This window comes from Aythya marila (assembly GCF_965140915.1).
Source record: "Aythya marila genome assembly, chromosome: 3".
Taxonomy (NCBI): Eukaryota; Metazoa; Chordata; class Aves; order Anseriformes; family Anatidae; genus Aythya; species Aythya marila.
The window spans coordinates 20,482,374-20,496,667 of record NC_139044.1 but is presented as its reverse complement, the minus strand read 5'-3'; the positions used below and the strand labels follow the sequence as shown (position 1 = coordinate 20,496,667).

Sequence of the window (14,294 nt, the reverse complement as noted above, 5' to 3'; positions counted from 1 at the left end):
CATTTGTAGTTCAAATTTTCTGCACTTCTGACTTCAGGTTTCTGCTAAGTCAAGTGGAGAAGCTGAGATTGATTAATGTTGCCTCGAGAAATGCTTAGTTTAAATGATGTGCCTGCCATCATTCAGAAATTTGGGTAGCAGAGGATAAGAGGATCCTGTTCTCCAGGGCAACGTTTGTTCATTTTGCCTCTCTGAGGTTAAGAACCTGCATATCTCATTTATTGCAGACAAATACTCTTTATAAAATCCTAATTAATTCCTAAATTAATCCTACAGGACAGACTTTATAGAAAAGAAAGTGATCTAGGGCAGCAATTTCTGAGCAGTTGGCCAGAGTTAAATAATTCAGTATTCAGTTCTGAACTCAGGAATGACTGACCTTGCAACTTCTAATACTTTCCAAAATTTTTTGTTTGTTTGCTTTCTACCATATGAAATGTACTCTGTTCACAGACTCTCAGAAGAATTTCAACTTTTAAAACTTTGATTTAAGAGCACCAAGTATAGACTTAGTTGGGCATAATAATGGGATATTCAAGATATATTTTGATTGATGTTCACCATTGTTATTTAAAAAAAAAAAAAAAAAAGAATTATTCAGCAGAAAGTCACCGAAGAAAATAGTGGCTGAACTATTAACAAACCTGCAGTGAGATCTTATAAATTGTATGTTTTCACAGGTTTGTAAACTGGCCAACGCTGGAGTGACATTTAGTGTAGTTAGCAAAAAAACAAAATCCTGTGCAAATATAAAGCCCATGAGCCAAAGTATGGAGGTGGGAGAGCTTGCCAACAAAGCGATAAACTTTCAGCCACGGTTCTTTTTTTTTTTTATCAGAAATTCTTGCCATTTCCCTTTTTTTCCTTACTCTTTATTTCTAATATCATCTTTATAAATGGCTTTTTTTTTTTTTTAAACAATATTAAAAACTAACAATAATGCTATGTCCAGTGTAGGAAATTTTTGTAAGCAGTTTTGGTAAAGAAAAGAAAGGCCTAACCTTTTATTGCAACATATCATACAACATTAATTATAGGCCTAGATAATAGGATTACCTGAAGTTTCAAGGCACTTTACAAGTTGAGCTTTCAACAAAGTGCAAACAAATCTAATGTTATTCCAATACTAATCGTTGATGCTGTTTTTGTTTTGGTTTTGTTTGTTTTTTTTGGGGGGAAGGGGGAAGGACTTCCAACCAGTGATTGGTTAATTTACAGTTGGAATCACTTGGCTCAGTGTCCCCAGAGAAGCCTACAGGAATAATTTCCTAAGTTTCCTATCAGAGATGCCTTACAATGTAACAGAAATGGATGGCAATTAGATAATTATGTAGATCCAACACCACAATGAAGAGTATAGAAAGAGTAATTGTGCAGAGGGGAAGCTTTAAAAATAAAAATAAAAATTAAGCCAGGAACTGAAGTGCCTTGAAATTTTTACAATTAAGTTGACACTTCTAAGTCTTAAATTGATTCTAATTGATTCATTTTTTTTTCTTTTTGTTGTAATTGAGCATAAATTGCTTCAGAGTAAATCCTTGAAGCATTAGTACTATCCACAAGCAAGTTTGTTTTATTTTAAATAATTGGATTGGAGGCATGGGCTCAGAGATCAGTTTCTGGAGATCTAGAAATGTTTTTGTCTTTACTATATGTGGAAAGAATATGATGATTTGATGCAGTCTTGGACTGAATAGAAGTAGTGTTCAACAGCCCTAAGAGGAAAGGACAGTGCTGTGAATCGTTGGAAACATTTTGAAGTCAGAAATGATTATTTGGATTTAAGTATTACAAATGAAGTAAAATAGAATTCAAGTATTTGGTTACCCCCCTCTTAAACAAGGAGGCCCCTGCATTATATTGTCTGAGATGTGGAACTGATTTAAATACACTGTCTTCCCTGACTCCTTTTGAAAATGGGATCTCTTTGGGATTGAGCAGCTGTTAAACAAAATGGCCATGGGTGTTCTCACCTGGATAAGAATAGCAGTAATAGGCTTATGCTCATCTTGAGGTGATAATCTGATTGAAAATAGACAAAGGATTCAGAGCAGTTTTAAATGGACAGATAAGCTTAAAAAACAGGTATACCCAGGTCGTGGGAAAATCCTACACGGTGCAGATCCAAAGTTTTGTATTCTGTCTTTGGCAGTAATTGGAGTGCTTAGGAAATAGCATAACAAGTAAGATGTCATATCTGCTTGTTGCTTGACATACTAATATTCTTGATGCACAAGGATGAAAAGTCCCATTTCTTGTCATGTCCCCTACCCTGAACTGTAGCCAAGGTACTATTTCCACTAGCCACTATTTGCCTTATCTTACAGTCCACACAACCTGTCTTAAATTCTAGCTATTTCTTCCAAGATTTTTTTTTGTCTAACTCTTACAGACTTCTGTCCTTGAGCCAGTTGTGAAATCCCATTTCAAAATTCTCTCCTTAGTTTCCTAGATATGGATAACAAGACTTAACTTGTTAGTTAAGTTTTACTTAACTAAATAGTTCCTGTAGTATTTCTTATTAGTTAAGGTATCTAGACCTCACTTTGTACAAAAAATATATTCAAACAAAGTATGTTTACACAAACATTTGAAAAATCTAAACAAAGAAGTTCAAACTTAAATTGATCTGTGGTTTGGAATTAACTAAATGGTGTGATTTTTTTTTTTCTCCCTGCCACTCAGCACACTTTGACATCGTCCAAAGAAACCATGCCTGACTAATGAAACAAGGATAGAATTAATGGTGAATGCCTTTGTGAAATGTCATAGCTATAATTGGGGAGTAGAATAAATACAGTCAATAATCTGAATTGTGCCTGAAATGCCAACATGCTTAACATGCTGTTTGGACCTATGAATCTCTTTCCACCCCTGTTTTTCCCTTCCTTCATCTAAAAGTTCCTGTTCTCTAGCTTCTGATAATTTTGCTGTTAGTATTATAATTAAAGATGAAAAGAACCTTTTTTTGGTAATTGAAATGTGGCAGGTAAAATGTAACTTAATTAATCTACGTTTCTTGAAGTGCTTGTCCTGACAAATACTTGCATGTATTGTTTCTTGTGCTTGGAAAAGTATTCTTTTCCATGCCACAACTTATTTGGAGGAAGTGTTCTGATTTATTTATTTTTTTTTCTCAGGTTTTGGCTTGGGTTCTTGTTATTTGTGTTTTCTCATTTGGGGATGGAGTGGCAATTAAATTTTGCACAAATGCTTTTTGTTCTTGTTGTCTAAAACCTTGCATTTCTCTCTTGCTTAGTCTTGCATAATTAAAAATTGAAAAACAAATGGTTTATGTGCAGAAATAGTGAGTCATGATTTGGTACTTTGAAGAAGAGTTAAAATACAGAGCACACCCTTCGAAATCTAATTTTTGAGTGTAAGAAAGGACACTTGCCAAGTCTCATGAGGCTACTTTCTGATATTCTATTGATTACCTGTTTTGTTTAAAAGAACGTGTTTTAAAAACAAACATAGCAATTTATTTTAATTGCTGGTGGTTTTTTATATGAAACATATGAAATATGTTCAAGATCAGATTTTCAGTCTTGTCTTTCGCCTTTGCCATGTATTTAAATACTACATCTATAAATGTTAGTAAAGTGACCAACTTTGTAGTATAATGCAGTGTAATTCTCAATCACGTGATACTGTCAGTTTTCATTTAAAATGAACTTTTTCAAAACTTATTTCTAAATGAACTTAATCAGATTAACTTCATTTAGTCACATCTGTTCATGATTGTTTTCCCCTCTTACTAGCCATACAAATCATGAAATTAAGCTAATTATATACCATTATCAACTGCAAAGAACTAGTTTCACAGTTTTATACCTTTTAATTCCCTGCTGGAAAATAAGACTTGTTTTTTGTTAATATGTAAAGTGCAGTAACTTAAATGGATTTCCCTGCAGTTATTGCCAAAGAATTAACTAGTTCATTATTGTTTTTTCACTATTGTAGATTGGTTTTAAAACATTACATTTTATGTTTTCATTGATGGCAACACTTGTCATACTATTGAGAAACGTTTTCCAAATAGAACTGCTATATACAAGTAATTGTTGTACAGATATAAAGCAAAAGAAATAATTGTCTTGTCAGTGTTTATTGATGGTAACATCTGATTTTTATCTTCTCTACTCCTCCCTCTTTGGGGGAACTGGGGGGTACTGTCCTCACACAGGTGATGATGAGCAGAGTGATTGGTTTCATGAAAATGAATCTGGTGGAGCATGTGGAATTACGGGGGTCATTCCGTGGTGGGAACAAGAAGACTCTACAGAACTGGAGAGAGAATTGCCTGATCCAGTCTTTGAAAGTATCTTAACGGGTACTTTCCCCCTTATGTCCCATTCAGGAAGGAGAGGTAAGTAACAATCAATCATATGCAAACAGTGGAATCACTTGGGTACAGTAGAAAGGTGTCTGTGGGTTACACAGAATGTGCTGAATGTTGACAAGATCTTGGAATTACCAGTTTTTCTTGAATTTTCATTTTTGAGATATCATTAGGCAGAAATAGTCAGAAACTGTCAATGATTAGAAAAGTCAGAAGGTGTAATACTTGGCTTATTTTTATAGCATACTATTTTATTGTCTTGATGTTTGCATTGAAAAGAATTAAACATTATTTAAAGCGAATCTCTAGAGTTCTAAACATCACGGAAGCCGGGAAGAGACTTTATAAATTCATACATTCAGAGGCTTGAAAAACTAGTGTGGTCATCTGCTTTGCTTTAATGGTCAGGCTTTATTGGTTGTAGAGAAGAGGTAAGGGTTCATTTAGAGCACGGATTGGGGTTGTTACTTAGAAAATTATTCAGTATTTACTTGAAAGCATTTTAAACACCCATGGATCCAGTGTGTCCAATGGTAAGTTGTTTCAGCATTTGATTGCAGCTAGGTATCCACTCTTGTTTCAAGACTGAAGTTGTCAGTCCTCAGCTTGTTGCCACAGAATTTTTTTGTGCCTCTTGCACAAGGATCACCTTTCACATTCTTTTATGTAAGCAATGGTCAAATCAACTTTAAATTATTTCTCTGCACACTGAATGCATTAAATTCTTGTGAGACTTATTTTCTGGATGTTTGCGATTTTTTCTTTGATCTTGGTCTAAGGATTAAATGTGGTGAACATGCATTCTGGTACTAATACATTTGTAAGTGATGCAAAATGATTTTCCTACTGTAGTTTGGTATGTTCTGCTTAGGTAGCCAGTTGTGCATAGAACCAAGTTGGCATCTATAGAGAGACTTCATTTTCATGACAGCTTAGCTTTTCTCATGTATTTCCCATTCTGTGTTCTTTGTCTCTGCGGGATTTTTTTATGAAGATACTTTTGTTTAACTGAAGTTAGATTAATAGATAGATATGTAATGATAAAATTTCTTGGTTGTATGGTGTATAGGAAATATTCTTTAATCAATCCTTCCTTCTAATTTGTAGGTTTCCAGAGTAGATTTAGTCATCTTCATGGAATGCCAGCAAGAAACATTAAAAAGGCTTCAGGAAACCAAAATGCATTGGTAGGTCCTTTCATTATTATAAGCTTGTATGAGCTATTGTTGCTTTTTTGTTTATAAAGGAATATTCCTCATGCCTGTTTAATATTGTTATTCATAGGTAATAGAAAGGTAAGACTACAGTGTCACTGCTGCTATGGAATATTTCTGAGTACTTGAATGGTAGAAACAGTCTGTGATTGTTCCTCAGTACTTATTGTGCACTTCATGAAGGGAAAGGATCTTTGGTTTTCTTTTAATTAACAAAATTTTCAGTGTATATCATGGGGGTATCAAAATGTTTCTCCCATCTTGAAAAGAAAATCAAACCAAAGTTATTTCAAGTTTATCTAATACTGAAAGTATTCTAGGATGGGTATGTGTTATAATACTGACTTTTATTTTTCATTCTTTCCCTTTCCAAGGTCTGCTTTCAAAATGTGCCCTTATTTTCTTTTGTTTGACAAATATTGTTGGTTGACTAAGGGAGAGGGCATACACAAAAAACATAAAGCCAGTTAGTGATACACCTGTAACAGACATCACAAATTCCTTTGGACTGAGACTGTTCTAAGGCTATGAATACACAAGAGTTATTTTCTTTTATAAGTGTCTTCAGCTCTAGGAGTAATACTTATAAGTGAAGGAAAAAATCCAGCTGTCTTTGCTTTTATGTATAATCCAAGTCATTCCATTTTCCCATAGCTTTTCTCTAAAGTAAGATTCTAATGAGTTCTTAAGATTTTTTTTTTTCTTTGGAGGAGGGCATGAGTAGAGAGTTGATAGCTTAATTTACAATGTTAACAGATACTCATTGTAGTACAGTCTGTTCCTTTCTTATCAGAATAGTATTGGGAAAACAAGGAAGACTCGTGGAAAACTCTTTTATGCTGGGATATATTTATTACACAGTGATAAATACTGTGGCATCGATGTTCTCTATTTAATAATATTAAATGTTTCCATGTTTTCATTTGAACAAAATAAGGTGCTTCTGAGAAATGTAAGAACTATTGCATGTGCAGGGAATAAAAATGAACTGTTAGAAATTTCCCTCATTTTGAAGAGGGACAGTTTTTATAATTGAACCCTCTGTCCAGTAATTGCCATTTGGAGCTGAATAAGGTGCCTTAAAACCTTGGCCTGTGATCTTTGCTGTTAGTGGTCGTGAATTAGATGAATGCTATCTAGTTCTTGGTTTCCTATCTACCTATTTTTATTTTTGGTTCAGTGCTTGCTTGAGCATATCTGGGATTTGTAGCCCATTTTCTAGGCTTATTGCAATTTCACTCTGGTATTTTATAGGAGCTATTATAACTGATAGGTTAGCTTCATGGTATTGATGATACATGGCTTAACTACCCTAAAAAGGCCTTTTCCTCTAAATTGTAAAAAGGTGATTAAGTTTCAGTTGATGAAGATATACTGTGAATGTGTATATATAATAAAAAACCCCTAATATTTATTTTCTGCTGAACTTTCTAGATTGTCTTTAGGAGCCCATTTTGTCTTCCAGTCATGATCTCTCATATATAAAGACGGTATCATATTTCCCTTTGTAACAAATATGCAAGCTGATCTACTGAAGACTGATCATTCAGTTGCCTCCAGTTATTAAATATATCTTTTACATAGCGTTGTGAAACAAAGTTGACATGTGAACACACCTAAACCACTATGTTTAGGCAGGAGTGCGTATATAGAATGGATGTGCAGTTGGCTTTTCAGATACAGAGTTTTCTGACCTTCGTAATGACTGTGTTTGTGGGCACATCTGCTGCGTCTGTCTGCAACCATAGCTGTATAGGCCGGAGCTCATCTACTTATGTCAGTGATTGCTTCTTAAAGAAATTCTTTTTTAGATAGTTCAGCAACAGAAAGTCATTTAATACCTGTGACATCTGATAACACAGAACAAGAAGTAATTACTGCTCTTAGATGGTAACAGTGAAGGCGAGCAAGAATGCTTTTAGAAAGATTAATATCCTGAGAAAAGAACACTGTAGACTCAACTCATTGAACAGAGTTGTGGTGTGACTTATTTCTTTCATTTTTAATAGTAAGGAGTCTGATGTCTGTATCACTGCTTATACACAGACTTTTAAGGGAGACACAACAGAAAATGGAATTTCCTGCCAAGATGATTTCCTAAAGCACATATATCACATATATAATATACTCTATTCAGTCTAAGAAAGTGTTATTTGTATCCAGGAAATGTGAGAATATACATAGCCCTTTGCAAACAGTCCGTGTGTGTCTAAAACTTTTTTGGAAAGATTTAGTTGAAGGTTCATGACTATAGCAGCTAGTGAAGCCTTGACGAGATTACTGGTTGAGGGAATGCAAAATGCATAGCTATGATAACACCTTGATCATTAGCCCCTAGGAAAAATTGCTCAGGTGTCTTAGTGTAAGAGAAACATCAGCCTAAGGGTATGATTTTTTACTTGCTACATACTAAGGAAACTACCAGCTTTAAGTCATTTTCTCACCCCAAATTGTAGAAGCAATGGGAACTGAAAGCAAGGGGAAAAATGCTGCTCGTTGCTCACCAGTCAGTGAACTTTAACTTGGAGTAGCCATATCTGATATGCAGTTTGCCCAGATGCTCTTTCTGCAATTCATTGACTAGTTATATAACTTAAACTCTTGGACCTTTCTATCATCAGTTTATTGCCTTTGAGTCAAAACACGTTTTTTTTTTTTAAATAATTGTACAAACTGGTCAAATGAGAGAAGTAAAAACCAAGCATGCAAATGCAATGCAAATACTGTGGAAATCCTTGCATAATCTAAAGTGTAGGTGGAATGAGTTGTCATAAAGAAGGTAGGAAAAAGCAGAGCAAGAAAATGAAAATAAAAACACTTGTGATGATTATCCTTTGCATTGTTCAATCTACTTACTGAAGAAAGGTGTCTTTTTTATGGAATCCATAAATTAAATACTTTGTAGAGCATGTATTTTAGCATACAATTATAATGGCTGGCATTTCATGTCTGTTGCTTTGCTTTGTGATAGCATCATTTGTAACAGTACATTCTTGGAAAAGAAATAGAAAAACTTGTGGCTGTGGTTTTGATCATGCTTGTGCCTGCCTGTGTCATTTTTCTAGTAGCAATTTGGTAATTCTACTCAGAAACATGATACCAGTACTTTCAAATCATACCAGTATTTAGCAAACTTTTATTTTAACGTTGATTGCGTGAAATTCAGTTGTTTGGTTTTATTCTGTGGTTGCATATGACCTAGTTCTAAATACAGTTCCTTGCACAGGATAGGGAGAGATGTACACTTCTGTCTAAGGTCTCTTACATGTTTTCTTTTCCGGCCTTGATTCTCTGTCTGGGCTAATATCTGGGAAGTGATTTCACTGGGTTAAAGTGCAAAAAGCATGACCAGTAACAATGATGCTTTCCTCTTAGCTCTGCCTATTTTTCCATCCATTACTTTTGTCTGTGTCATGGGTTTTGATTTTCATGGTATTAAAGAAAACCTATTTTAAATCTTGTATTTGTAGGATTTTATTTTATTTTATTCTTAGCACAGTTGTACTATAGTACTAAGCTTGACTATATGTAGTAAATGTATATGTAATTATTCAAAAAGTGTGCAAGGAATGAAATCTACGTTCTAGATACCTGTTATCTAAAGATCAAAGATCTAGTGTCCAGGGTATGTCTGTCAAATGCTGCGACTTTTTTCAAAAGTTCCAACATAAGAGCTTTCCTTTTTATTTAAAAAAAAAAAAAAAAAAAAAAAAAAAAAAGTGAAGAGAACTAGAGAGAGCTCACTTTTTTTTCTTAACTGCTCTCAAAATAAGAAAATCAATTTCTAAGTTTTTTTTCTAACTGAAGAAAAAGCCAAATGTGTTTGGGCATTTTTTTCTTGTCAAAGGATTTTGGAAATTCAGTGAAGTGATACCAGAAGGGTAACCCTGTTACAGATCTAAAGGAATGTTTCCTTAAAGAGCAAGTTGAGCATTGTTTTCACAGGGTCAGTCAGAAACCTCTTCATGAATGCTCTGCTGCAACTCTTGGGAAAAACACCAAGTTTAAATTTTTTCAAGTTTAAATTTGATTTGGTTTTATGGGCAATTCTTTCACACTGAATGTGTGACATGTAGTCAGATAAAAAAAATAAATAAATCAGTTTCAGTTAAGTGAATAATATAATTTAGCTGTGAGACTTCATTTATTTTCTTCACATAACACCTTCTGTCGTTTGGAGCAATAGTCTCTACTTCACTCACTCTTCTACAGAGTTTGATACTAGGTGATGATATGGATGATACTAGATACTATCTTATCTAGCAGGATATCAAAACAGTCTGGTGACAAAGATAAACTTATGTTGGATTCCAGTCTCTCTCAGTCAAGATCAGGACATTAGAAACTTTATGCTGCTAAAGCTGTGAAGGAATTAGCTTTTAAGTGAGTAGGAGCCTTTGCTTATTTTTTTTTTTTATAATGGCTTTTTGTTACGTTGCTTGTCACCAAAAATATTTCTAACTCTTCATTGAAACATTTCTTGTTCCACTTTTCCTTTTAATTTTTTTTTAAATATTATGATTTGTGCTCGTTTTGTAATTGTTTTCAATTCATACCTACTTATGAAAAATGTAGTGAATAAGGCATACTCTTTTAATTTTCACTTTAGTTAACTCAGTATCTTGTCCTTCCTTCCTATGTCATGAAACTAACTTTCTTGTGGAGCTGGTGGCTTCTTCCATTCATGTGGTCCCTGCAGATAGGAGTTTTCAGATGGAGGAGAAATTGAGGCTGTTAGCAGAGGAGGTGCTGCTGTAATGGCAGGTTAGACCCCACGTTTCATTCTTGCAGTGTTCAGTCACTGTTGGCTAAAATGCTACAGTGTTCCTGAGGAATGAGTCAAATAGCAGTCTTCTAAACTTCAGAACTTGATCATGTTGAAATAGCTTTGTTTTTTAAGAAAGCAAAAAGAAAAAAGCTGCTGTCAGATCTCAAAGCTCCATTATAAACAATGTAGGTTTCAAAAATGGAGTGTAAACATTAGGGATGATGTCAACTTATCTACAATGTTCTTAACTTCATGTATCTAATGTGTATTGTAGAAGTGCTTACTGTTCTTACACCTGCCATGTATTTCACATAACAAGAGATTATTTTTTCCACAAATTAATTTAAGTGCATTTTTGCTAAAGCTTTCACATATACTGACACAAGCTTGATATAATTTGTTCTACCTGCCATGGTGAGCGCCTGGTGGAAGAGTAAGTGCTTCCTTAGTGACTTCAGTAATTGCTTTGTATAATTACCCATCAAAAGAATCGTAATTGTGTCTGTACCACATTTCATAGGAGGTTAGTATTCCTCGAAGTGGTACTGCATTCAAGGCAGAGTTAAATATTGTGTGATCATTCAAGGTAGTGTACCAGAATTAGAAGATCAGTTTTGTCACTATAGTTGTCAGTGATGCAAAGTACTTTGAATTCCATCTACCCTTTATTAAATCTGAGTGGTTTAATAGTCTGTCTTTCAACCTATGTGTTTTTTTTTTAACCTGCAGAGTTTTTTGTGTCACTTATAATTGTCTAATTAAAAACTATAAGCACCTTGGTATCATCAAACCAAGCACAACTACTACTTGAAATAAAAAAAAAGAAAAAAATCAAACATAAGTATGTGAGCATGGTTTTGAGGAGGGAAGAAGGTTCTCTGAATATTTCAGGACTGACTGCTGATAGTTGGTATGTTGTGGTATTTTCGGTAAATGTCATGTAGTATTTACAGCAAGGAAACTTGTAACTGAAGACAGGACAGATAGATCCTTTTCTTTACAGAGCAGTGTGATTTGCTTAGGGTGTTTTTATGAAATCCTCAAATAGAATGAGTTGCAGAAATGAATACTTACTTAAATATGTTTATTCAATATCAGACTGTGATGCCAATTTTATATGAATGGTTATAAGCAATTCTGGAGTGGAAGGGCCATTCCGTGAAGGTAATCAGTCAATTAATAATGCTTCAGGTTTTGAGGTGAGTTACAGGAAAATATGAAATACCTGCATTTAGTGGTCTCCTGGTATTTTTCAATGGAAAAGCCTATATACAGTACTGATACGATCTTTTCAAAAGCATAATGGTCTTTCTGTTTTGTATGTACTTAAAACCATTTGCTCTATTACTGAATTACATGTGATATATTAGGACAACATTTAATATATGTACATATATAAAACAAAAACAAGATGACAGGTATATAAACAGGACAATAAAAAAGGTTTGCTGACACCAACACAAATGAATTGGAGCCTTTCAAGTAATTACTGGTCCTTGCCTTTTAGTAACTGTCCCTTCACTTAGGACACAGTATTTGTTGTTTTTTTTGTTTGTTTCCAAGTGAAGTGAGAGTCCTTTGTAGACCCTCATAACCAATCACATGAGCCCTTTCAGTGCAACAGTTCTGATAACTGCTCAAAAAAAGTTTTACTCAGCCCTTTGCATTTTGATTCAGAAAATTGCAAACTTTAACTTGCTTCTGATCATACGATTTTAGTTGTTCATATGTCCTTTTCTGTGTATTAACTGTCCCTCATTTGTCAGGTGCTTTTAAAACCTGTATGCCTAATTATGAAAATAACTTCAATTTTCTGTTGTTTCTCAGCGTTGACTTAACACGCAGGCAGATAGTAGTTTTAAAGGTTAAGGGAGAAACTTATCCTCAGTTCAGAGAACTGAAAATTGTCTATTTAGGCATTTTTTACTTCCAACTGATGACCAAACTGTTGCAACTGTCTTGTTTTAGATGAGTATTTTTAAAACACTCATAAAATCAACTTCAAGAGCATTAAGAAAAAACATGACCCATTTTTCTTCATCCCTTGACCTCCTCCTGTTGCATTGCTTAACTCTAAAAGATCTAGTACACAAAGACCTAAACAAATAGCTACAATAATTTGATTTATTTTTTTATTCTCTATAGAACGGAGTCAAATTGGAGAGAAACCTTTTTGCTTGTTTGTTCTATGCTAGTACACTTTTTGAAAAAGAAAGGATGTGTGTGGTGATTGAGATTTTCTTGTCATACTCCTGTCTCTTTTTCTTTTTAAATCTGGGATCTAATCATTGATGTAGGTCTAAGGCAATTTAAGACAATTTACAGTACCTAGAATAACTTTAAGAGCATTGCCTGTGAAAGTTACAATAAGGCAGCTTTCCTGTGCACTAAAACGTAGCCCTTAAGTAAAAGATAAAAAATGACTGCATAAAAACTAATTTTTCTGAAAAGCTAGCATTTCAGTGTTAAGTTGGGCATAAATGTTTTAAAATATATTGTTATCCCATGTTCAGGAGAACAGAATACTTTTGCTATATTTTGCCAGAATGTGAATTAAACTATGTAATAGGCACTTCTCAACATACTTTAAAATTGTAAAGGGTTTATTAACACTTTCTTTGTATACAAACTGATATCTTTATTACATTAATTCCCTTATATCAGTGATGTATATGCATATTTTCTTTAAGCTTTAATGTGATTTCTGTTGTAGGAAAACAAATTTAGCTTCATTTGCATAGGGTGTTTTACTGAATTTTGTATTAACATTACTAGAATGTGGAAAATGTTTTTAAAATATTTGGAGGTTGATGGATTAGTACTCTTCAAAGGGAAACAAAACACTAAATATTTCTAATCCTGCATTATTTACCGCTTGGGTGGTTAAATGCTACTTTAAGCCCCATAAAATTAAAAGGGAGAAATCTGCCAACTGTAGCAGGAATTGGATTTAGGAAGAGTGGTACAGAGCCAAAATATTGCTACAGAATTAGATGTCAAAAATCTTCTTTAATAGTAGATATATAGTTCACAGTGCCTGGTTATGATTAATACATTTAATCTAAATCACTGAAAGTTGCTCTCTCCTTTTCCATAAAATACAATAGGACACAAATCAGTTTTACTGTAGGTGGATAACAATTGGAAAATAATGCATCTTCCCGCCCAATAAATTGTCAGTTATACCTTTTAACTAAAATCGATTCATCTTTCCAAAATTTATTACAATTTCTTATAATAAATCTTTTCAAATGTTTATTCATTTGCTTTTTGATACATTTGTGCCACTTTTGCTATGGTCTAATGTTTTTTCTTTTGATTCATTGTAAATTAGAAAATCTATTTTGAGTCAATTTTCTAGTTAAGAAGTTAAAATCTATAACCTAGCCATTTTTTCATGGTCTCCTTTGCACATTTTAATACCCTTGAACTTGCATACAATCCAGTAAATTCTGATCAGAAGGTGATTAAAAGACTTTCCACTGCAACTTCTTGACTGAGGGCCAGATTCATAAAACAAGCACTTACGAGATTGTTCACTGGCTTTCTCCTGCATATCTCCCTGATTCAAAGAGGAAGATTGAAAGAATTACAGCAAATGAACAGATATGTAGGTTTTAGCTGAAGACTTTTAGTGCAGAAAATCAGAATTGCCTCTTTGAATTAAAATCCAGCTATGACCAGAGTATGACAGAAGCCTCTTTCTGTTGTCTCTTTATAGCAGCAAGACTGTAAATAACTAAAGCACTATATATAGTTTATCCAGTACTGACCTCTTAAAGCATGATAATCTGCCTTTTCATGTTCTTAAAATAACGTTTTTGTTGTTGGTTTTTAAAGAAGAAAATACTTTAACAGAAAACTTTCACCACTTTCACTAATGATTGATCTACTAATCTGCATTGTGAAATTGTGTTCACTGTTCAGCAGTTTCCTGCTCTGTATATAATAAAATGTGTCAGAGAATGAT

At 33.8% G+C, this 14,294-nt stretch overlaps 1 protein-coding gene across 1 annotated transcript in view; it reads left to right on the top strand.

Annotated features, from left to right (window-relative positions):
* The window catches only part of GPATCH2 (G-patch domain containing 2), a 117,710-nt gene that overhangs the window by 14,416 nt on the left and 89,000 nt on the right, over positions 1 to 14,294 (top strand). The window contains exons 4-5 of the mRNA XM_082757730.1: positions 4,187 to 4,369; positions 5,450 to 5,529. Of these exons, the coding sequence (XP_082613856.1) occupies positions 4,187 to 4,369; positions 5,450 to 5,529 (263 nt within the window). The remainder of the gene's footprint in view (positions 1 to 4,186; positions 4,370 to 5,449; positions 5,530 to 14,294) is intronic.